At 40.0% G+C, this 24,285-nt stretch overlaps 2 protein-coding genes across 9 annotated transcripts in view; both read right to left on the bottom strand.

Moving 5' to 3' along the window:
* Positions 1 to 290: 290 nt before the first annotated feature.
* On the bottom strand, positions 291 to 4,616 carry hax1 (HCLS1 associated protein X-1). Its single transcript, XM_059350317.1, has 7 exons — positions 4,361 to 4,616; positions 3,159 to 3,415; positions 2,848 to 3,065; positions 2,694 to 2,757; positions 2,473 to 2,606; positions 858 to 978; positions 291 to 762 (listed from the first exon to the last, which is right to left on the bottom strand). The coding sequence occupies exons 1-7, from the start codon at positions 4,423 to 4,425 to the stop codon at positions 689 to 691; spliced, it is 933 nt and encodes a 310-aa protein (XP_059206300.1). The 5' UTR covers positions 4,426 to 4,616; the 3' UTR covers positions 291 to 688.
* Positions 4,617 to 6,769: 2,153 nt separating this feature from the next.
* The window catches only part of ubap2l (ubiquitin associated protein 2-like), a 28,311-nt gene continuing 10,795 nt past the window's right edge, over positions 6,770 to 24,285 (bottom strand). For 3 of the 8 annotated variants that reach the window (XM_059349467.1, XM_059349465.1, XM_059349470.1), the window contains 22 exons: positions 23,552 to 23,658; positions 23,146 to 23,205; positions 22,977 to 23,050; positions 22,778 to 22,863; positions 21,726 to 21,906; positions 21,372 to 21,570; positions 20,925 to 21,250; positions 20,604 to 20,776; positions 19,854 to 19,974; positions 19,463 to 19,502; positions 19,140 to 19,326; positions 18,930 to 18,996; positions 17,677 to 18,004; positions 16,360 to 16,448; positions 16,197 to 16,250; positions 15,996 to 16,077; positions 14,882 to 15,099; positions 14,233 to 14,338; positions 12,817 to 12,942; positions 9,951 to 10,018; positions 9,636 to 9,830; positions 6,770 to 8,076 (listed from right to left, as the gene is read on the bottom strand). In XM_059349467.1, coding sequence (XP_059205450.1) covers positions 7,981 to 8,076; positions 9,636 to 9,830; positions 9,951 to 10,018; positions 12,817 to 12,942; positions 14,233 to 14,338; positions 14,882 to 15,099; positions 15,996 to 16,077; positions 16,197 to 16,250; positions 16,360 to 16,448; positions 17,677 to 18,004; positions 18,930 to 18,996; positions 19,140 to 19,326; positions 19,463 to 19,502; positions 19,854 to 19,974; positions 20,604 to 20,776; positions 20,925 to 21,250; positions 21,372 to 21,570; positions 21,726 to 21,906; positions 22,778 to 22,863; positions 22,977 to 23,050; positions 23,146 to 23,205; positions 23,552 to 23,658 — 2,983 coding nt within the window. In that variant the 3' untranslated portion in view covers positions 6,770 to 7,980. The remainder of the gene's footprint in view (positions 8,077 to 9,635; positions 9,831 to 9,950; positions 10,019 to 12,816; positions 12,943 to 14,232; positions 14,339 to 14,881; positions 15,100 to 15,995; positions 16,078 to 16,196; positions 16,251 to 16,359; positions 16,449 to 17,676; positions 18,005 to 18,929; positions 18,997 to 19,139; positions 19,327 to 19,462; positions 19,503 to 19,853; positions 19,975 to 20,603; positions 20,777 to 20,924; positions 21,251 to 21,371; positions 21,571 to 21,725; positions 21,907 to 22,777; positions 22,864 to 22,976; positions 23,051 to 23,145; positions 23,206 to 23,551; positions 23,659 to 24,285) is intronic. The other 5 variants (XM_059349468.1, XM_059349471.1, XM_059349469.1 and 2 more) reach the window with 4 other exon arrangements.

The following is a 24,285-nucleotide window of genomic DNA, read 5'->3' as shown; positions in this document are numbered from 1 at the left end:
TATGATTCTTTCTGTATCTGAAGCACACAGACACCTCAAACCTGATCGAGGTCACACTGACATGTTCATCACAGGAGGGACTTTGATTTAAATGACTTAGAAGAATTGAGAAATGAGAAAGAGGTCAATGGAGATGAAGAAGACGGGTTGATGTGGAATAACTCAAATAAAAACTAATAAGAAGCTGATAAGGCTGAATTCAAATTGTGTATTTTTTTTATTTCCAAAGTTATAGTGCTATTCTTAATTGGCTGGACTAGACTGACTTCACAAAAAACAAAAAATGAAACTTTCTAAATATATTAAGACTCTTTATTTGACATATCATACACTCACATCCATACAAGCTTATCCTACAGGACAATTCAAAAATAAAATATGTAACTGAATTAGTTATTACCTGATGTGTATTTGTTTAAATCACATGTCTTCGGGATTGGCAGCTTCTAGCCTACGTGAGTTGGAAAGATCCTGGTGTGATCTTAAACAGGCCTGAGACCTTGAACTAACATTTTCATTTTGGCAAACTGAAGGTCATGCAAGTGTTCTGTTCATATATATCAATATATATAAATCCTAGATGCAAACTCACAGCTTTAGAGAAACACTCTGAAATGTTTTCAGGGAACAGAAGCTACCAGGTGACCTCTGCAGAGGAGAACCTCCGCTTGATATTTCACTTTACATGTTACTTAAACCCTCCGAAGAACTTGGAGAATAGTGAGTCGTCGTCTCGCAAGTCCGAAAATCGATTTTGACCTCCTGAAATATAAACAAGAATGCATTAGAAACCAGACACAGCTACTAAATTAGTCAAAATCTGTACAATTAATGACATGTTTTGTGTATGGACTGACCTGGTATGACAGATGCGGTTTGATGGTCTGGTCTCTCCAGGGTACCAGGACCTCCTGAGCGGGTCACTGTGGTCTCTTCTTTACCTTGGCTGTCTCTGACTGTTCGCCTCTCCTCGACAGTCTGACACACACCAAAACAGTGAAAAAACATATATTAGTTTTTAATAGTAATTATTAATAACAATGGGCCTCATTCACCAATATCTTCTTAAGAATCTTCTTAGATTCTTTCTTAAGTCCTTCTTAAGAAGATTTCTAAGAAGACCCTACGCCAGGATTAGCATAGGTAACCACCCATTAATGCCCATAAAAGGACCCATAAAAAGGACTGCAGGGCCGTGTGTAGACGCCACACAGAGGAAACAGCAATGTAACTGGCCGTAGAGGCCAGTGAGTAGTTTCTAGGACTGTAGCCGGTATCTGAGTACTCGGCATCTGAGTGCCGTGTCGACCCCCCGGTCGGACGGTCGGTCTGAACACATTAGCGCGAGGGAGAGAGAGTATTAATGGGACACTCTGGATGCGCTGATTGATAGTTTTTTTCTTCTTCAAAATAGGTGGATACCTATATTTTAATTAATACTACAAGGGCTGGCTATTTGAGCATTCTGTCTCTCCCATAATATATGTATCGTCCTGTACATGGCAGGCGCCAAACAAAACAGACCTAAAATGACAGTTATTTTGTGTGGTTGTGTGTTGGCCGGTGTTGTTATGTGCGTAATGGGAAGAGCGCCTTTGCGTGCACACTTTGCGTGTGTAGGCAGGAGCCCGTGGTGAGTTTGTGTCCAGAGGTTGTGGACTGAGGGTTTGCAACCTTGGCTTGATTTTATTTATTTTTTTATCACAGATGAAGTCCCGCAGAGCCAACTTGCAACAGAACCAGAACAGACAGAGCCCTCCTGCAGCAGTAATATATATGCCATTGTTTTGTAGGCCGTGAGAAATGCCACCTATAAATAGGGTGTTATCACTAACGGACGGCATGATTTCCAATTTACTTGATTCATGTTAAAGCTTCGACACATTTAATTTAATTAAAATGAAAAATGAAAAAAAAAAATGAAATTAATAAATAAATACATAAATATGACGGAAATGTCACTGTAATGTATTTTATTGAACTTATCAAAAGAAGACAACACAACCATGCCAACATGTCAGCACTGAAATGTGCTTAAGAGTACTCCTGAGTGTTCGTAGGATTTGTTCTTACCTAAGAAAAATCCTGGATAAGAAAAAAATTCATGAATGCCACAATCTTCGTAAAATCTTCGTAAGTAGGACTTAAGAACAAATTTGTTCTTAAGAACGGTTCGTGAATGAGGCCCAATATTTTTTTAAGATTAGTTTTAGGCACTAAAAGTAGTTTGGTTTTTCCTTACTTAACCTGCACTGTACCAGAAAACACCCATGTCCCAGACAAGAATTCATAATTTTCAAACAATTAAAAAATGTGTAGCCACAATAAAATGCCAATGTTATCAGTAATAATACAAATGACAGAGAATAGAATAACAGAAAAAAATAGTTGAAGTATATAGTTGAAACATCTGCTGTGAAACTATATTAATATATGATTCATAATAAAATCAAGACAAACTGTTTCTCTCACCCCATCAGGTTTCACCACCTTGGTGACTGAGACCGACTGGAAGAAGGAGCGAATCCTGGGTTGGTTCGGTGCCTGACCAGCAGGTGGCGTCAGAATCTGATCCAAGCCCCCAGAGGAGACTGCAGAGTCCAGATCTGGATGGAAAGAACAGGAACGTGAACATCATTTGGAAAACAGAGCAAAGTAATTTGTTTTACTGACGGATTAAAAATATCACCCACCTCTGTCTTCTTTGAGCTCTTCCTCTGGAGCTTTCTGTTGCTCTCTTTTCCAAATATCATTAAACTGTAAAGAAACCAGGAGAAAGTAAGATACGTAACAGTAACCATTAACACTTCATGTTGCCTTGTCTTGATGGAAATTTATCTTATTCACCTTTGAAAAAGGGGTCCAGCCGTGGAATGGCGAGCTGGGAAATTCTGGTGACTCATAAGAAGGGCCATCATTTCTGGGTTCCCTAGATGGTCCTGCTTGTGGTCCTTGTGGGTTGTTGTCAGGGGATTTGAGCATGAAGTCTCTCAGTGGGTTCCCACTGGGTCGCCTGTCACCCGGCTCTGCTCTGTCCTGAGGTGGCGGCATGATACGTGGAACACCTTGAACATAAAGGAGAGACAAACTGAAACTTCAGCTGTGATTAACAGTAGACCGGGATGGTAAAGTGCTAAATCATGGATCAGTTTTCATACCAAAGTGTCCAGACTCTTGCTGTCCATCCCAGCGGCCCAGCTGGGAGAATATCTCCTCCATCTCCCTGAGGACTTGGCCAAACATTTGCGGCTCCTGGATCCTCATTCCGTTGGGTCCAACGCTGAAGCCAAACCTCAAGGCACTGTCAAAGGGGTCCTGCTGGTCCCCTCTGAACCCCTCATAGTAGAACCCATCGTCATCATCATCGTCATCATCATCATCATCATCATGAGTCATGGCATCAAAGAAGGGGTCCCTGACACATTATGAGAAATATTCACATCAGTAACATACTTCAAATATCAAATCTCTGATAACAGACCATTAGATAGATAGATAAAAAATAAAAACAGTGCAAGAATAATTGTTAATGATTACTGTGTCTAATATAAAATAAAAAGGAGCAAAACGTTATATATGTGACCAAATGCAAATACAGATTGTGTTTTGCAAATTAAAGTAATTAAGAAGTAAATAATTAAAAGTAAAAGAAATGCAAGAATAATGATTAAAACATAAGAATAAAAAATACAAATAAAATATATACATCTGAAAAAATTACAAATACAGATTGTGTATTGCAAATGTAGGGTGGTTAAAAAATAAATTAAAAAATAAAAACAATGTAAGAATGATAAATTATATAAGTAGTTACACACACACACACACACATATATATATATATATATATATATATATATATATATATATGTATATATGTATATATAATAAAAAATCAAATATATATGTGTGTGCAGATTATGGATATGTAGGGTGATTAAAAAGTAAAAACAAGATTAATAATTAATGATCACTGATACAAATACGAATGCAGATTATGCATATTATGCATGGTAATTATAGTCCAGTAATATGTGATTAAAAAGTCAAAATCATTGCAAGAATACTGACGATGATGCAAAACACAAATAGGCTTTGAACACATGTATGAAAGGAAACTGAGCCACGTAGCCAGTAAGAGTAAGTACTCAATCGTATTAATCCCGAGGTCACTCTAAATAAAACAGCACCCATGTTGTCTTGGGGACCCCTGTGGTCATCCTGGCAGAGAAACACTAATCTTGTCCCTAAAGCTGTTGCATTACCTAACTTACCCAACATACAGGTGAGTTAGCGAACTTCTGTTAGCTTAGCTTTAGAGTGACCGCCATATACTTGACTTTTGACTCCAGAAACTTACCTTCCGCCACGGTAGTGACCTCCAGGTACTCCGAAGAACCCGCGGAATAAATCAAAAACACTCATTTAACGACAGCTTGTGTTTACAACTAAATCATAACTCAAAATACGCCAACTGCACACACCCACTTGAGAGAAGCTTTCGTTATCAACAGAGTCGTAAAGTGTTCTAGAGACTTCAGAATGACGCAACCAGTCGTAACGCTACGTTACCGTATATAATAGCAGCAACGCGCAGCAGAAATAAATGTTGAAGTAGAAATAAATGTTTTTCATTTATCTCAACTAAATTATGGGAAGATATTTGTAACCTGATTTCTTTTTCGATTGAACCTCATTTGTCCCTGTGCTTTGAACATAAACCGTTTGATTTGATGACTTTTCAATCAGGATTTGAAATGTGAAACGTTTGTTTAGAAATGCTTTGAAATTAAACGCCCATACTCCCCCTAATGTTGTATTCTTGCCCCGATTTTCTAAACTGTAATGATTGTTACAATACAGAGAAAAAAAATACTTTTACTTTTATGCTATTATCTACTCCATGTCTTTAATATTATGCGTTTTACTTAAAATTTATCAGACGTGACTGATTTACTTTATTTTATTTTTTTATATATTTTTTATTATTGTATAATATAAAATGTAAATAACATATGATCCATAATTTAACTTCCCATTAGTACATCATTTATTTCGCTTATGTTTTAAAAAGTTTTTTACATTTGAATGCATCAGCAGTACAATTTTTTTTATCTAAAATGGGACACTATAATTGTCCATTTAAGCATAATATACTATTAGATACGGGACTTTTACATGCAATGGAGTATTTCACCAGTATAGTATTACTTGTATTTAAGTACAGGATTATAATATCTCCACCGCCGTGGCCTGTTGAAGTGTTTCCCAAGTTAAAGCGGACTGCCGTTTCCTAGCAACGGCGTTCCATCACCAAGCGACCGGAACGTTTCCTCAGAGAAAGATTCCAAGCGCATTATGACGCCACTTAGTCACCCGGGTAACGGGAGTTTGAAATGCCGTACTTTGATAACTTTCCAATGGCAGCGTATAAACTATGCACTATAAAAAACGCAAGCTATTTAATTCGTTATTAATCACAGGATTTGAATACCGATTGGTCACCCAAAATGCAGTGAAGCCTGTATAAGTAAAAAGACATATATAATATATATTTTAAAGTCCTGCATCAAAATGTACATAAAAGTATCAAAAGTAAAAGTATTCCTTATGCAGAATGGCCCCACTCAGATCGTTATATATATTCCAAATATATTATTGTATTATTGAAGCATTTACGCAAGGAGCATTTCTACTGTTGTCACGTTAAGCAAATTTCAGCTACTTATTAATATACTTTTGTGGTTTAATGTAGTGGAGTAAAGTATAAAGTCAAATGTGGAAATACTCAAGTTTTTCCAGTAGTGGTTAAAGAACTAGATATGCTCAGGAAATGCGGCTAAAAGTAATGCTCCCTAAACTTACCTTCTCTGTAAAGTAACTTGTCACTTTTTATTAAATGTTGTGGGTTTAAAATTAAAGCGTCCCCCATGAAATGTAAAATAGAACAACAAAGTTTCCACTGTCACTTAGACCACTGTCTTTCACATGTCCAGTAATTCCTTGGCTACAGCACCTCATGAGGAAAACAGGACATGTGTTAATAAATATCCTGTCAGGACCAACAGCTGCATGTGGACAAGGCTAACCAGAATGTGAAGATATACATTTGGCAGAAAAAGCCCATTATTTTAGGAAAATGGTGGGGAATGTATTTTAAGTGGCATCCTAGACCAAGCTGTTTTGCAGCCATCTGTCAATCGCATACTGTAAGACAGGTTATTTGGACACAAAGGTGCATCTAAATCTTGTAAACAACAAAAGAAGAAAGCAAATGTCTGGAGAAGTGCTGTGTTCTGAGTTTAATTTGGCACCGCGGATCCCCTGGAGTGTGTTAGATAACTCTACAACAGACACCAACCTTACAGCCTCTGAGTCAGATGGTTTCAGTTGTGCCAAACACTTGATGGCACAAGCTTCTTACAGTGTTTGTCAATTCATTGTTCCCTTGATATCAAGTATCAGTGACTTTAACGTTTCAAACTGTCAGCTGGATTAAGGCCAGCCTTCAGCAACACACACAAACACTGGGCATCACTGTCAAGCTGTTGGAAGGAGAGATGCTTCCGCATTTACAAGCCACATGAGAAACAAATATAGTTTCTTAAAAGACATTCACATCCAAAATGATGAAAATGTCTTTTTCTTGTTTATTTACTTAATATTTATATATTTTTACAAAATAAAAAAAATATATGAAACAAAAAGCTAACAAGTCTGCAAGGATCTTCGAGAAGGAAAAGGAGAAAGCCATCGAACAAACAGGGACTACAGTACTTGTGTTTTTTTTATATATGTACAAGACAAGTTTATCCATTTAAATTGTTTTTAAAACGCACAGTACAAAAAGAAAAAATAAATCACTGACAAAAAACCCATAGTACAATTCTGTCCATCAGTATTCAATGCTGCAGGTTTCCTTACGATGGGGGACAGGTGGTGGAGCAGGGAGGAGGTGGGGGGGCCTTAAAAAAAAAACAACCCTAAATAAAACACACTGGAAGCCAGATTGGGTGTGCATTGGCCTTGGAAATCATTCAACATCTCTTGCAGAATAGGTGGGGCCTTAATGCAACATATTTATAATTCATGGGAACAGTTACTGTACAAGTGTTAGATAATGAAAAATTCTGTGCTAGGCAAAAAACAAAGCACAGTACACAACCACGGCCCCCGTGTGTACAAACATGCACGCAGTCACATGACAAACACACTTTCCTCACAGTCCAAGCCAGTGAGCTCGCTTTTATGTCTTTATATATAATATATCTATATTTGGTAAAAAATAAACTTCACAACTCTACCAATTTAGAGAATTGTTTCTTCAAACTTAAAATGACATTAAAAAAAAAAACAACATTTAACAGCAATTAAGCAAGTTATCGTGTTTGGGTATTTTGCGTGGGAGGGAAGAGTTTCCACCAAAATTGAGTGGGGAGTTGAGGGTGAGAAATACAAAACCAGCCTGTCCCCCCCACCTTCGGATATTACTTCATTCCTCCCCATCTGCAAAAAAAAAAAAAAAAAAAAAAAAAAAAAAAAAAAGGAGAGGGGGAAGACAAAGAAAAAAAAAAAAAGGGACCATACAGCAAACGGTCATTCTTTTAGAAAACAGTTCTATGTTACATACAAGTCAAAGAAAAAAGGGGTGGGTTTGAGGGGATTAACACGATACAAATTCCCAACACTCAATATTTCACCTCTTGACGGTGTATTTCTATAACCATTTAGTTCCGATCTCCCCTCTCTTCTAAGCCCCTCCTGTCCCTCCCACCCATCCATGCATCATTACAGTGCTCGTTCTCTCGGCACAGCACCTCCTCTGACCGCAGTCAGAGCTGCAGGAGTGCTGGGCCAAGAGACTGGGGAGGGAATCTCTGCAGGAGGAAGAGGGAGTTTATATGTGGAGACTGTTTTCGGAAGGAGTGATGAGCCCCCTTCGAGCTTCTGTCAACAACGTGGGGGCCCCAACAGTGAATGTTAGTTTGCCCCCCAGTTGTAGCTGTTGTATGCCGACTTATTGATCTGAGACTTCTGCTGAATGGAGGCGTTCTGGCTGCGCTGTCCAGTGCCACTCTGTGGAGAGAGAGCAGAGTTTATCTGTGAGCCATGTGTTTACTCTAACATTGTGTAGCTCAGTGACACGATGAACCTCTATACACTTCATGATTCATCTGCAAGAGACAATTTTAAATGAGACTGTGTGAGTTTCAATGGATCTCCATCTACTTACACCAGTGAGTCAATGCATACAAAGCCAACTACAACACACGCAGGACAGATTAACCCTTATGTCACTAAAAGACATTTTCAGCTATACTTACATTCACCAAACTCACCAGTTTTATTCCTAACTATACTCTTAATGTTTTTACAGAAGGGTTTGTCTATACATCATTCATACGCTGATTTATATAACATTTTGTTCCTAATAACATTGTGAAAATTGATTTTATATGACTGACAGTATTTTCTGATTTATGAAATGATAAAAGGAGATGTAATGTTTTTGAATCTAATATATCAATACAAGAAAATAACTTCAAATTTGGTAATCCAGGGCTCATATTTATGTCCTAGAAATGTATGCAAATGAGCGCATATTTTATTATTCCACACCTCATTTGCATATCTAAACATAACATTTATCAAAACATGCAAGGCAAAAAAATATTGTCATTGTAAATAAACTGGAGAAGTTTCATGGTGATAGCCACATGTTTAAAAAAAAAAAAATCCTATTCACTTGTTGTGTCTTCCTTTAAGGACAAAAAACGCCACATTAAAAACTCAAGCCTTTTATTTTATCAGGCTTTTAATTCGGAGGCATGGCATAAAAACTGTAGTTTTTAATATTTTAAACCAGGTCATGCTTGCTCTATGGGTCAAATACATTCCATGTTTCCACAGAGTTATTCCTTTTGTATAATGTAACATTGCCATGCAATGTATCAAAATCAATATTGTTGCCAATCATTGATATGTCTCAGACTGTGAAAATACAATTTTCCCTTGCACTTAGTGTACAGGTTGGTGCAGTGGTTAGCACTGTCGCCTCACAGCAAGAGGCTTTCAGGTTTGAATCTCATCTGCACCCCCCATAAATATATTTTATGCAAGATTTTGTAACTGTGGTAACACGTTCAGACTTTGGTGATTGAGTTCAGGGGTTTTTATTGATGCACAAGAAGTCTAAATGGAGCAAAACAGAGGTGTGTTAAGGTTGTGTCCAATTGTTTTTTTTGGCAGTTCCTCAATAAGGAAGCAGAACATAGTGCCCACACAGGAACCTTCCTCCTTTGTAATCATAGGGTACAAGAGGTCTTTTTTTGTTCCTTTTCTAGCAGTCTGTCATTATTTAAAAAAAAGTTCCAAGTCCAGTTGCAGTCTAAACTAATAATTCTCATATTTCTTAGTACAGCAGAGAATACAGACAAATGTGAGGTGCTGCATGAAGTGCCGTCAGTCTTTGAAATTTGATCTCCCCCGCCCCCACACAGGTCCTTGTTGTTTGGAAACGGTCCAATGACTTAATTCATATGACCCTGTGATAGTTTATAACAAAACAGGTAACTATGTGAATGCAAAACACACCAACAGATGGAGACAAACAGCAATAAAAGTGTAGACGCTACCTGTCCGTCCTGCTGCAGGTGGTGGTGCAGAATCTGAGAGTGGGGTTGTTGGTGCGGTGCCAGGATGTGCATGAAGGGGGCCGGGGCGTAGCCTGCAGCGGCCGGGGGGTTGATGGGTCCCCCGCTTCCCAGAGCCGAGGGCAGGCTGAACGAAGCGGTTGGCGTGCCAGCGTGGAAACCCTGCTTCTCAAACGACTGCAGGAGGAAGAGAGACAGAAGAGAGGTGACATTTTTGTTCTATTCAAATTCCATGGAGGGGGCGAGAAAGGCTTCTCCTGTAAGGGAGGGGGTGAAATATTTGTGATCTGTAATTACCTGCGTCTTTGTGTAAACAGACCCTGAAATATCTGGTACCCCCGTGTTGCTTGACGTCACAGAGACTCCTGCAGAGACAGAGGACAAAGAGTCAGTCCAAAAACTGAATTAACTGGACATGTAAAGGGGACCAAACAATCCATGCCCAGCCACATTGTTATTTCAGATAATAACCAGCAACATCATCATGTTCTGCCAACAACAGGGAATCCAATACTGCATATACACTGCATGGTACGGCACGGCTCTACTCAATCAGACTCACTCTTTTTGTTTTCCACTAGCCAAAGTTGCGGATTGTACCTGGAATTTTTTTTGTGACACCTGGGTCTAGATTCCAAGTCGAGCCTGACCAATCTATTGGTTGACCAATATTATCTTCCAATATTGGCTTATAAAAGGCTTATCGGTTTCCATTGGTTGTGGCATTTATGTTGTCCTGTATGCATCGATATGAAAACTTTTAACACAGCATACAATGAAGAAAACAATGCTTGGGGGGGATTTAGAGATGGTGGACCTATTTATTTGATTTTCTTTTAATTAAAAAGGTCATCAATTGACCGAACAGAAAGTATTTTTTTAATTCTTTAGCTGACATTGTAAAATAATTTATAATAATGTTAAATACTCTTAAAAAAGTTTAATTATGGTCAATGGCAGCCCCACCTTTTCCTTTATATGGCAGCCTGCAAAACAACAACATACAACTGATGAGTTGTTGTTTAGTTTGGTTGCCAATGAAATGATTCAGTATGTGTCGCACTAAAGATGATATCTTTGCAGTTTCATGGGCAGTGCAATGACGACCAGCTAAGAATTCCTCCTACATTGAGGTGATACTACACATGGTGGAAAACAAAATAGAGAAAAAAAACCTGGTACCAAAACTATGCTGAGTCGAGCCGAACCATGCAGTGGAAATAAGGCAAATATATATAATTCTTTCTGCATTTGAGGAATATTTTTTCCAATAAAAGCGTCTGAGACAAAATGATCTTATGATTTAACAAAAGAGAATTGCGGGAAATTACAAATATGAGCATCTATGCCAGCATAACTTCATAGATGATTTGAGACGAATTTCCCTTTGAGTGAGGACAGCAGAGGAGATGAAGAGGGATGAGATGAAGAGGAGGAGAGGTGAGAAAGATGGTGGAGCAGCGCACCAGTTCCAGTCAGCCACAGTGGTTGAAGTCTGTGTCCGCGCTTTACTGCTGTGGTTGTTCGGGCACACGCTGACCCCCCTTAACACTAGTGACACAGACCAAGGTCAACAGGCTCTGGACAGGAAAGACTGATACTTTCCAGACTCATTTATAATGACATTTACATGAGAAAATGTTTTAAAATCCCTAAATCTGGGCTGGAAATTAACTTTGTCCAACTGCTGCCACTCAATACATCTTTTTTTTTTTTACACTAAAAATTCTACCCTGCCCTACACGTAGGACTGCATTTTTTGTCTAAAGCTGTGAGCAAGAGGACTGATCTCATTAAATCATCCTAAAGCAAGTTAAAAACTGTCAGCACGAGACAGGCTCATCCCTGTGTGCCACTGTAGTCTTTAGGGTCAATCTGACAGCATTAGAATCAGACTTGTCCAATGCTGGAAATGTCGCAGAAATGTTAGAAGGCAGCCCAAAAACATCAATATATACAATAGCTGAATGAGACACATAATACAATACGTACAATCTTCTTTTTAAGAAGCAGGGGTGCAACAGATGACATACCAGTTTTGAGCCACAAATGGGATATTTTTTTGAAACAGCAAAAAGCAGTGAGATAAATAGTATTCTTTTTTTATTATTTTTTAAACGGAATAGCAGTTTCTAGGTGTCTCTGCAAAATAATAAAGGATAATTAAAGGGTTAGCTTTGAATCAAATTAAAAAAATCCCACCAATAGACCTATAATTTAATGTTTGGTGTAAAAACCTTAAAAACTATATACACATGTAATGCTGTGTGATCACTGCCATTTTTTTGTTGCAAGAAATAAATATTCAAGATTCTTCCCCCCCCTGCCATCCGCTGCAACAGTGGCCGCCTGTTGAGCTCCTGTTACGCTACGAGGCGGCGCTCGTGCCTAAAGGAACAACTATGGTCCGTTACACCACTAATAAGACAAAAGAAATTCCTCACAGAAATAACCACAATATAGACTCCAAACACTGACAGCAATACCGATGATCAAACCCTCAAGCGCCCTTTACAAGGCAACTTTGTCATTCTGTGTGAAGAACAAGAGAATCATAAATGTGCTACCGCTGCCACTTCAAAAAGCCCTTCAAAAGGTACATTCACACACTCTTTTACAGGAACGCATTCATTTGCAAGTCATATAGACATTTTGCTGTACTCTCTCTTGGATTGTAACCTACTTAACCCACAGGACAGTGTACTCGATACTCTGAAGATGGACATACCAGCAATGAAAACATGAGTGAAGAGCAAGCAACACAGAGGGAATATGGGACAGCATCAACCAGAGCAACTCATCAGTTTATGGCAGCCACTGCTCTGTGACCTGCCACATTTTGGGCCCCAAACCTGATAATTAAGTAGCATGAATATAAAATATAAAAACCAGATTGGATTGATGATGAGTTGCCCTGGCAGAGAACAAGAAACAGACAGAATGGCAGACAAGGCTTGTAAGAGAGGCAGGCTGCATTGGACTGTCTTAAAGCGGATGTAGTGTGACGGGTCTTCCCACAGGCGCAGCTCATCAGTGATGAGGCAAAGGAACGAGAGCAAAGAGGGGGGAGAAGGATGGTTGTTGACACAAGGAGGAAGACTGGAGGGACAGGGTTTTTTTTTTTTTTGCTTTTCGCTTTAGTTTGGCATGTGGCGGCACTCACCGACTCCAGGCCCGGTGACAGAGCTGGCTGGCTTGTTTTGTGCAGAAGCGGCAGCGGCCACGGCAGTGCCGTATCCGCCCTTACAGAAATCCCCACTCCCTGAAGCCTGGCCCACATCCTCATAGCCTGCAACAGTCAGACACACAGCCGCAGCCCACAGCGTTAGACACACCAGGCAGGGGAAGCAGACCTGCCTCAAACAGCATTTGCAAATAATTCATAGCGTTTGTTTGAAACTGTGTTCCACATGGACAGGTTTTACCAAATTGTGACAATACAGATAGTGTCAAGTCCTTTAGGAAACAGTTCATACCGACTTTGACACCAAATGCATCGTCCTGAGTGGCAAAACCTGCCCATCTGGTACAACAAGCAGGTCTGAATCAACGCTACTAAAATTTGCAAATACTATTTGACCCAAGTTTGCAGGGAGGAGGTGGGGAAGTGAGGGGGCAGGCAGGGTGTGTGTGTGGGAGGGGAGGTTGGAGAGTGAGCTTGAGTTGGGTGATGGCAGAAAGCAGCAGATGGTGCAGCTTAGAACAAATAGGTGTCGCACATGTTTGTGAGCAATAAGGTGGATATCGAGTGATGAATAAAAAGTATGAAAATAAAATACAGCATTGTTGGAAAAGAATATAAAAGTGATTGAGTAGATACCAGAAGCCCACTGGGAATATACCAAACTGCTGAAAGAAAATGAGCTAAAAAGGAAAGGGGAGGTCATGTTGAGAATACAGGAGGATGATGGGTGCGCCACTTGTTGATGTGTTTAAGATGAATGTGTGTGCAGGAGATGTGGTGGAGGGTGAAGCCTTGGGGCGAACTCCGCTTTCTGAAATGAGCAAAGCAAGCTATGGAAGACAGCAGGAGACCCATAATCTAACCCTGTAATTTAAACTGGTAGAGCCAGGAGCCACTGTTGAAGCCCATCTTCCCTTTCCCATTCAGCTTAAGTGGCAGTCCGGTATATTTCATCATGAGAGGCCGTTAAACAAAAGTGACATTTTCTTGCCTTCATAAAACAGCTGAGTTATTGAGACGTGTTCCTTGTGTGTACAGGCAATGAAAACAGAGAACAAGGTGCAGATGAATTTCCAATATTCAAGCACAACTAAACCTCAGTAGTAATCATGCTCAATCCGAAAACATTTTGATTAACTTTGAGGTCAACAGATCCAAGTTAGAAGCAGCAGACAAGAAATGTGTTATGAACCATTAGCAACTGCCTTGACACAAGCATCATGTTTATGCTTGTTGATGCTGCAGAGCTTGAATGCATTATGCACTCCACACCGATGAGAAATCAATGCCTCATTGTGAGAAACAGCACAGAGTTATTGGTATGCAAGTATATAGAGCAGGACCTGCATGACCCTTCTAAACATGCCGCCTCTATATTTTAGTTTAGTGCCTCACCAGTGCTGTATCCATGGGAACCATAGCCACTAGCCTGCTGGAAGGGTGTGGCTGATGCATTGACGCCGACATTCACACCATGCTGTTTTGACGAGGTAGGAGCCACCTGGAAAAAAAAAAAAATCAAAAACACAGCATGTAGTGTCAGCAAGCAGTTACTTAAGGCAACATAGAAAGTTTTTCTTTTGGGGTCATGAAAATCCAGTTTTCTGCAGGTAAAAACATATGTCTGTTTGGAGATTTTGAATTTTAGTGCAAAGAAAACATCCAAAATACACATTTAGATGTTTAATTTGCTACACTTTGTTTAATTGCATCTATAGACTAGTCACCAAACATTAGCATTAGATAATGCTAGATAATTTGCATATTTAAACATACTATTTTAGAAACTTATACGCAATAGAAAAAATCTTTATTCACCTGTAGTGGCTTCCCTTACATCTCAAAATACAATCTTATGAAAGCGGCAAGTTAAAAAACCAAATGATCTCTACCAATTATGCACACGAAATTCATTTGCCAGCCTGCTCCGGTCCAAATCTACTAATTTTCCTCATGATATTATGATGCATTTTTTAAAGTTGGGAGCTGGACTCTTAGGGATGCCAACAGGCTAGCTAGGTTGTGAAGACCTCGGTTTTCTCACCGGAAACACAGCAGGTCCGTACTGGAAGGTATTGGGCAGGCCTGGCATGCCAGTGTAGTATGGGAGGCTCGTGTAGCTGTAGCCAGGCGGCAGCGCGGGGTTGAGGAAGGGCTGCTGTGTGGTGTGATGCGTCTGGGTCTGGTTCTGCTGTGTCTGAGCTAATGTGGTGGCTGGAGACGGGGATGATGCATCACCTCGACCAAACTTTGATAAGTCACCTGCAAATATGGGAAACAGAGGTCGACAGGATGGAGCAGAAAGTTACTAAAAGTGTTCAAGAACAAATGGACCATTTCAAAAACAATACATCACAAATAAGCAAAGGACAAAAAGAACAAAAATACCCTACATTGTAAACTATCACCTTGAGTGTTCCTAGTGTCACTGCACTGTTTAACATACAGGCCTCATCTACTACGCTTGCTGCCAGTCTGCTGCCAACTTCTGTTAATAAGCTATTATGTGGCCAAGTTTACAAAGAGTAAGTCAAGCCAACCTTTAAAATGAACCTCAACAACGAAAAAAAGAATACAAAGCACATTAATTATTCTGTGAAAAATGGAGGTTTGAAGATAAAGGGGCCGTAAGAGGCTGTGATGAGTTCTTCTGTGTGTCAACAGTCAGATATGTCACACATAATGGCAATTCATTATTTTGGCTGATAAAAAATATGCTTGGCCCTTGGATCTTTTCCTCTACATGTTTCCTTAGTCAGCGAGTGAAAAAGTTAACTTCGGACACTGCATTCATCATCTGTGACAGCAGTAGATACTTAAATACTGGAATTATTACCTCGGGACACACTGGAAATGCCACTTATAAATGTTAATTTTATTCATCGGTATTATATCTTGTTAAATCAGTTTACAAAAAGGCAGGTGGCCAATATTATCCTGACACTAAAAACAATGTGTGATCAGATAGGTGTACTGTCATTCTGCCATGCTCGGTTTCTATCAACAACAACAAAAGGGAAAATCACCTTTCTGTGCACTACATTTGCTGTGATGTGGAACATTACATTTTAACAGTATTTTCATCAATTAGGCACCTAAAGTTTCTTCAACATGCAATAAGCTCAACTTTTAACAGGCTCAATTGTTAGATGACTCACCAGAGTAAGGGTTGCTCGTCAGGCTGCCCTCTCTGCCAGTCAGTGCTGGGGTGGGAGTTGCAAAGGGGATGCTGTAATAATCCTGGAGAGAGAAAGATAGTTATGAGAAAACAAAAACACTGTGCACAATTCACATTTTATTGCTTTATGCCCAATGTTTTTACTGCAGCAGCTGAAGAGGTTACACAAAACAAAACTCACCAGCGGTATTCTTGTCTGCAGCATCTGTAGGTCATCATAGCCGTACACCTGAGGCTGAGACGAAGCAAGAAATGTGTCAGAAAATTGTGTCACTATGTCAGTTATGTAACATAAACTCTGTACAATATAAGCTATACCAGTGCTTAGCAAAGCAGCAACTCACAGGGTAGGCGTGCAGTAGTCCAGGGGCCATGATGTATGGGTTGGGCAGTAGAGGGGGCACTCCAGGTGGCAGGTTTGGAGGTGCTTTCCCTGTATTTATAAAGCCATGTAAAACATAAAAATGAAGCCAACAAAATACTAAAAGTCTCATACATTGACAAATAAGGATAAGCACAAACAGTATTTTCAGTATGAAATCACAACATGCACTTCAACTGTGCTAAAATCCCAATGTCAGCTCTTACCATTAAAATCTCATTTGTACATGAATTATTATTTATTTTTTTTAAGACTTAATTAGACTTCACTTTGCATGGAGAGATTTGTTGCATCAAACCAAGAGCAGCACATTTCTCCCTAAGCTGCATCTGTAAATGAAAAGACCGCAATACGAGCTACACACAGGCAGAGGGAGCAGAGAGAGAAACTAATCGTGTGTGTGTGTGTGTGTGTGTGTGTGTGTGTGTGTGTGTGTGTAAGTGAGAGAAAAAAAAGGTTCAGAAGAGCAACTAAACTGAGTAAGATGAGTCAGAAGAATGGAAACTCTGCCAGTGACGGTGAGGAAATGGAAACCAATTTATCCAACCCCAATCTGACAAAAACATTGCACTTGTACCAAATAAAGGGTCACCTTCTGTTATCGTTTTTTGAATTAAAAGCCACATACTTCCCAAGCCATCTTTATCCATAAATGCACCACGGCGGGGAAATGAATACAAAATGTATACAACCAGCAAAAAAACATTGTGATGTTACAAAAGCTTCAGAAAAACCCGCTGAAAAACCCAGCTGACCACACAAACAACTATAAACACAGTTAGACATCACAATAAGCAACAAGCTCTCATGGGCACAAGGAGAAGAGAGAGGTAATTATTTATCACCTTCTCAAATATGCAGCTTTGATAAAAAACATTTCAAAATAAGGGATTAAAGAACTATGAACATCAGACAAGCTCTATATATTTTTTTAGTTCACTCAGCAGCAAAGCACAGATAGGCTTGGTCAGGTTGTGTGTAAAAATAGAAAAACTGGTTTCACATTAAGCCACACGCTGGACCACTTAATGCAGTAGCCATTTGAATTGGAATGTAGCGACTCCAGTTCAATTGATGGCAGTAATGCACATCCAAGCTGGTTTTACAACCAACAATACACAGGAGAAGAAAAAGACAAACCAAAGAGTGAGGTTCACTCTCCTCACAAATGTTTCTATATTGAAGCAGTGTTCGTTTTCTTGAGACTGACTCTGCTATGTCTCGTCAACCCAAAAACACATGAACTTTCTAATAAAACAACATGCTCCATGCGTCTAACCTGAGGATGCTGCAGAGCTGCGTGAGGATGAGGAAGTAGCTGAAGAAGGAATGGCCAAGGCCGCAGAGGAGACAGAAGCAGCAGCGGCTGCTACAGCCGGGACACCCATGGAGGCAGTGTTGACGCCCATGGCCAGACTGCTAACGGGGCCGAGGCCAGAGGGCGCCGAGACTGTGGCACAGCCCACAGAGGAGGCCTGAGGGGCCCCTAGGGACACCTGCGCAGCAACCACCGAGGAAGAGGAGGGGACTGACGAAGAGGGCACGGCTGTGACGGAGGAAGGGAAGGAGGAGGAGTGCAGGCTTGAGTCACCATCGACACTGGGATGCTGCAGAGACAGAAGAGGAAGATAAAGATGCGGTCAGGATTGATGAGATTATATTTCCATTAGAGTGAATGGACATCTAATGTGTCCATCTACCATCACAGGAAATGCAGCTTTGAAAATGCTCGGAGAGATGGAGGGAGATAAGCATGTACACAGCTCGTCGAAGGCTCATGAGTAAAATGACAAAATGAAATACCACATGCGTATGAATGTTATTATGCTTCAAATTTGCATGTTACTTGATCAACGATCTGCTGTGCAGGGCTCCTAACTCTCACGCATTGACTAGGAGACATGATAGATATTTGAACACTAGATTTTCTTGTTCTTCATTAGTTATACTTTGAATAATAATAAAAAGGATTAAGACTTGTGTTACAGCAATAACTTATTACAGATCAAATATTAAATATGTGATGTCACCAAAGAAGTCCTAATATGATAAAACCATTAAAAGGTTTGCTGAGCAGCATGGATTTCTGCAAAAAAAAAAAACTCATGACCAGATACAATTTGAAGTAGTTTCACTGCATTAGTGTATGGAGAAAGTCAGCTCTAATTATATTGTAACACATTGAAAATGTCCTGATTTCTAAACTCATAACTAAAATGAATACATACTTTTCTTTAGGTTTGCTGAATCACAATATTCAATGCAATCCGGTGAATGATGTCCCTGACTAGGACCATGTAAAATATGTAGGTATTGTACCATATAGTTTAGAAAATAAGAAAGGGACAATCAGTTCAAATTATATTATATTGCAAAACATTAGTTCCCTCATATTTGATTTTTTTTTTATTTAATAAAAATGAAAATGTTGCATAGGTCAATGCTGGATTTATTTCAGTCAGATCTGCCCATTTTCTTTTGAAAATTATTATGAGTAGTGGTAAAAACCAGAAATGAAAATAACAAGCTCACCAGTAAGCCTGAGTTGGATGTCCGGACTGCAGATTGAGCAAGGCTGTTCTGTTGTGATGGGTGAGAGCTGCAGAAATGAAAGGAAGGTTCAGAGCACATCTCAACTATCTCCAAATCACATCACATTTACTGATACTTGTGTACATCCAAAAGTCATACTTAAGATTATTTCCCAATTTACTATGTGTGTTAATTATAGCAGCATCTCACTTGTTGTGCTGAGGAGGAGGCATGGTACTTGGAGGCAGGTCTTCACTGTGCCCCAGACCGCTGAGGGACGTCTGATTGGATGTAGTCAACAAGGAGGCAGATCCGCTGTCCGTCAAAGTGCCCATGCTGGAGACAGGTGTGACTGAATCAGAGACTGGCTTCACTGACACTGCAGAGCCTGCTGCAGCTGGAGAGAAAGAGGGAGAAGGAAGACATTTCTGGAATAAATTCCAATCCAGAGTGATCAGAAAAAAAAAAAAAAAAATTAACAATGTTTTCAAGAAAAAGAAGAAAAAGAAAAAGCTTTGTAGATGGACACTTACCATCCACCGATTGTGTTGCTTGTATTGAACTGAAGCCATTCTGTAAAATCAACAATGAAGGTGAGCTCAAAGGTTTCTATGGAAACAGGCCATTCATAAGAAGTTGAAGGGTGCTGGGCGTTTGGAAACGGTCGAGTCAAGAATGCAAAGCATTTTAACTACAGGTCGGGCTTGAAACCGGTAGTACAATGACCTACAACGACGACTTAATAAAACAAAACAACTGGAACAATGAGGAGATTCAAGCTATGGCAGTTTATTTAGAACACCTGCTCCCTTTTTAATGTTGAGTTCAGGTAATTATCTCCAAATTATGTTATAGGGATGAAGAGGGAATAAAGGGGATGACCTAAATTAAGTGGGGGGAAAAAAGGGGAAGCTTTGGCCTTACCTTGGGCTGCATATCCTTCTGAGGGGAGGAGGCGACTGAGGGAGGGTAGCGCCGGGTCTGAGACGCTCTCTGGTCGTACAGGTCCATCTGACTGGAGTTGGAGAGAGCTGGAGTTGACTCGCTGCAGGTCGCAATAGTATTGACAAGATTGTGTTCTTAGGGAACAACTAGTGATTCTGACTTGAATAATTTTAAGGCACCTTTTAAGACTAGAACAAATGCTTAAATTTATCATTACAAGTCAGTACTTCTAATAAATGCTGCCTCAGAAATAAGAAAAACCTCAACTGGTTAACCCTTGTTTAACCAGTTGGTCTGTCCTTAGAGGACAAATTAATTATTTTCTGTATACTAAATGGCAGAGGATTTTTTTGCACAGCCTGGGATATGTCAATGTTCAAAATCAATGTTGTTGCTACTTATATTGTTTGTGCATTGTCGGATTAAATAAAGAGAAAAGAACATTCTTGCTCTGATCATAACTACCAAATATTGATTCATTCTTTAGAATTCAACCCTTAAAATGCCAGCACATTTAAATTTTTATTTAATTTTTTTTTTTAAATGGAAATAATATTTTATGTATACTAAATGATTAGGGTTTTTTTCTCAGTCGGGGATATGTCAATAATTAATAAAATTGATTTGGATAGATTGCCTCAAACATTGCAGGGCTCCATAACACTGCAGCAATAACTTAAGCTATAATATTTAGAATTACCAACTAGCATTGTATTTGAATGCACCAACCTGTTGGGACTAGTGTAGAGACTGTTCTGGACCTGGTTGGCTGGTGTTGTGGTGGCGGGGGTGGACTCGTACTCTGGTAGAACTGGTTCTGACCCAAACTGCAGCGCTCCAAACTGAAGATTGAGGCCTGAGATGTCTGTTGAGCCAGGCATCTCTACCGCCATCGCAGGAATCTGAGGAAGATAAAGAGCCTTTTAAGATTTGGCACAAAGACTTTGAGTCCTAGGATGGTTTGATTCTATCACAGCACCAACAACATTTTTATAAACATGGAGAAAATCATCACATTTAAAATATGCTGTAATTTGAATTGAGCCGTACCTTTGTCGTGATGGAGGTCCTCTTCTTTTGCTGTTTGAGTTTGTGTTGCTGCAAAGGCAGTGGACTCGAACCCTGGGCATCCGAGGAACTTGGGGAAACTTGCTGACCTAGGGAAGGGACTGCTGCCATTTTGGGAAGGGAGGAAGCAGGCGGAGGCACCACATGGGGCGTTGTTTGTTGGGGTAAGGAAGAAGACGAGGAGGAAGGAGGCAGGCCTTTGTCCTGCAGGAAAACATCCAACATGGACGAGGTTGAGGTGGCGGCCTGGTAGGGCTGCCGCTTCGTAAAGGGCGTATGGACCGCAGACTCCGGCTGAGTCTTCATATCTGGAGAATAAGTGGAGAAATATTTAACGTTGGTAAAGAGTAGTTCAGATTGTCCTACACTGGAAAAAGAGAAAAAGGATAGCAGGAAGATCAGAGTAATTGCAGTAGTTTGTCTTCTCACCGTATTGTCCCAGTGAGGTGGCACTGGTGTCCCAGGATGAAGGTGCTGTGTTGGGAGGTCCAGTCTGGGAGTGCTGGGCTGCCAGCTGGGCCAGTGCCTGAGCAGTTTTATACTGCTCCAGGAACTGAGAGCCAGTGGTCCCTGTGCTCGCTCCTTTAGGGTCCCCCACATCCCCGAAACCCTTGTTCAGCATGCTGACCTGCAATGGTGGCAGATTGACACTTTTATCACACTTATAAAAAAAATATTGGTTCTAGTGTAGTTATGACATGTCAACAGCCCCATCCTTTAACTTTAAGAAACATTTAAGAGCCAGGGTGTATACAAGTACATTAAAAAATGCTTTATTCTCACCATGCTGTGCTGGGTGTACGGGGTGCTGGGGGATGCTTGGGAGAGTGGCACCCCTTGCTTGGAGTTGCTGAAAACCAGTGACTGGGACAAGGAGGGGGGCTGGGTGGCCTCCATGGGGGGGTTTTCTGTCTCTGAAGAGGACGATGGAGGAGTCTTCCCCAGGAGCACTGCAAGGTCAATCCTATAGCAAGGAGGAAATATACATTGTAACCAGAAGACATTTAAAATGTCATCTGCATCAAATTAAACTCTATTTTCACTGCAGCTACAACTGATTATCTAAAGGCTGCAACTACTAATAGTATTAATTATCAATGCATCTGCAGATTATTTCCACAACTGATTGTTTGGTCTATAAAACATTAAAAAAAATGTCCAAAATGTTATAATTTTATACAAAATAACACAACATAACTTCTTATAGCAATGGCTCGATACCTTTTTCATGTCGGGTATGATACCAATCTGATACCTCAATTCCTCCACCATTCCTCCGTCTTAAACAACTAAGCTGTTAATACATTTGTATTGATGCCCTTAACTTGACCTAGCCATCTAAAAGAAAACCATCACGCTCAAACTGTAAATCAAATATTTTACTCCCCTAAAGGCAGAAAGACATAGCCCACATGAATGTTATGCAACAGAGCTGCTTCTTTTTATTCCAACTTTTTCACACAGCTTTGTTACTTGTGACACATCTCTATTTACACAATGTCATTCAAAGTTTTGACATGCATTTACACGGGAATTTAAGCTAATGGATTGTATCAGGTTATATTTTTTTCCCCTCCGATATCTGATCTAGTCATTTTGTCTGGTATATACGAATCCCTACCTAATAATGTTTTTTTCCCCAACCAAGAGTCCAAAAATACATTTTCAGTTTCAGGCAGTGGATGACATGGAAACACAGCAACATTTCATGACTGCAAAGCTTTATTCTTTTTTTAAATGTCTATATCTGATGTTGAAAATAAGTAAATATAATAATTTTCTCTACCAATTCCTGGAATGCATGAATTGGGCTAAAACGTGCATAAATGACGCACCTTTGTCCTTTGGTGATGGTAACATTCTCTTGCGGCAGAGGCACAGACGCCACGCTAGAAGCTGTGAATATCTTGGTCTCTGAAAGCTGCAAGGAAAGAGAGAAAAAGATGGAAGAACAAAAGTCAACCTCTTGATTTCTGACTATATCAGAAGATTTGTCTTTTAACTTGTTAACTTGTATGTTTTACTTAGACCTACAGCAGATGCAGAGGTACTCACATCCTCATTCCAGTCCTCGGTGCCCCACTCCTCTGTGGCAGTCCGCCAGGCACCTATGAGTTAAAGAGAAACGGTTCAATACTGCAAAGATAGGCAAAGATGGATTCAAACAGCATAAGGGATTCATAAAACAACAGGAAAGGCTTACCAGGAGCAGAGTCAAACTTGGGCGGGTAATTTGTTCCCTCTCCTGCAGCATATTCCAACCCTAGAGACACAGGTGAGGAGATCAAAGTTGAATGTAATAAAAAAATATGATTACACTTCGGTCTGCTGAACACACAGATCTGGATGTAAAGATCTAAGAGGACTATGTCTGGGATTCAGGTATTTGTACAAAGCGTGCATGGTTGATGATGAAAGCTTCTACACCCAGCATCAAAAAGTGAACTATCCTTTGAACACAAGTGAACCTCTCTTTTATCTCTACCACAGGAGCTTCTTTGGGATGCTGATAATGATTTTTTAAAATTGTTTGGATGGGAAACAGATGCTTCATTGATAAGATTAACTTCTCTTATTGGAGGGCAACCCTTCCCAATAAATTAACTTACTAGCTCCTTCTTCCAGCTCTGCGCTTCCTGTGTTGTTCCAGGTGCTGCCCCCGCCGTAGTTTTCTTCTGTCTGGGCTGGCTCCGCATAGTCAGCAGGGTTGAATGTTCTGTGGAAGAAAGCGATAAGTGGGTTGAGTTGACAGTTGAGATTAAGTACTGACCAACAGCTGAAGGGCTGTCAGCACTACAGAAAAGTTCAGCAACAACTGGGTGCCAAAATACAATAAACTGGGGTCCATTTTAAACCACCTTCTTCAGGTAAAAGTTTGGAAAATGTTAAGCAGACCCCAGTTGAATTCTTAAGAGCTTCAACCCACTAGTGAGTGAGTGGAGTGAGTTTTGCGCTTGCACTGAGCACTGTTTGAATAAATCCCCAGCTCTGCTCTTATCGTCATTAGGCTTTTAGCTAATAGAAACACTTCAGGAAAAAGAGTGACTGAGGTTGTAGTAGGAAGAGGAAATGATAAGAGACTGAAGTGAAACCATTACTGTCTTTTGAGAGTTTGTGCAGTCAAGACATGCAAATAAGGAACATCTAAATACTGTTTTTGTTATTCCTCAACAACTCTTTCCCTGGTTCTGCATGTTTTTCATTAATCTGACACATCCGTGTTTGCTGGGAAAATTACAGCTGGTGCAACCTAGCAACATGATGAAGTACAAGACTTTTCTTTTGAGTCAAGCCAAGCCAAGCCGCTTTCATTATTTGTTTAAGATCCTTCCTGTGCAAATCT

Source organism: Centropristis striata, chromosome 14 (genome assembly GCF_030273125.1).
Source record: "Centropristis striata isolate RG_2023a ecotype Rhode Island chromosome 14, C.striata_1.0, whole genome shotgun sequence".
NCBI classification, from domain to species: Eukaryota; Metazoa; Chordata; class Actinopteri; order Perciformes; family Serranidae; genus Centropristis; species Centropristis striata.
Note: the sequence above shows the minus strand (reverse complement) of the source record. Positions and strands in the feature narration are given on the sequence as shown.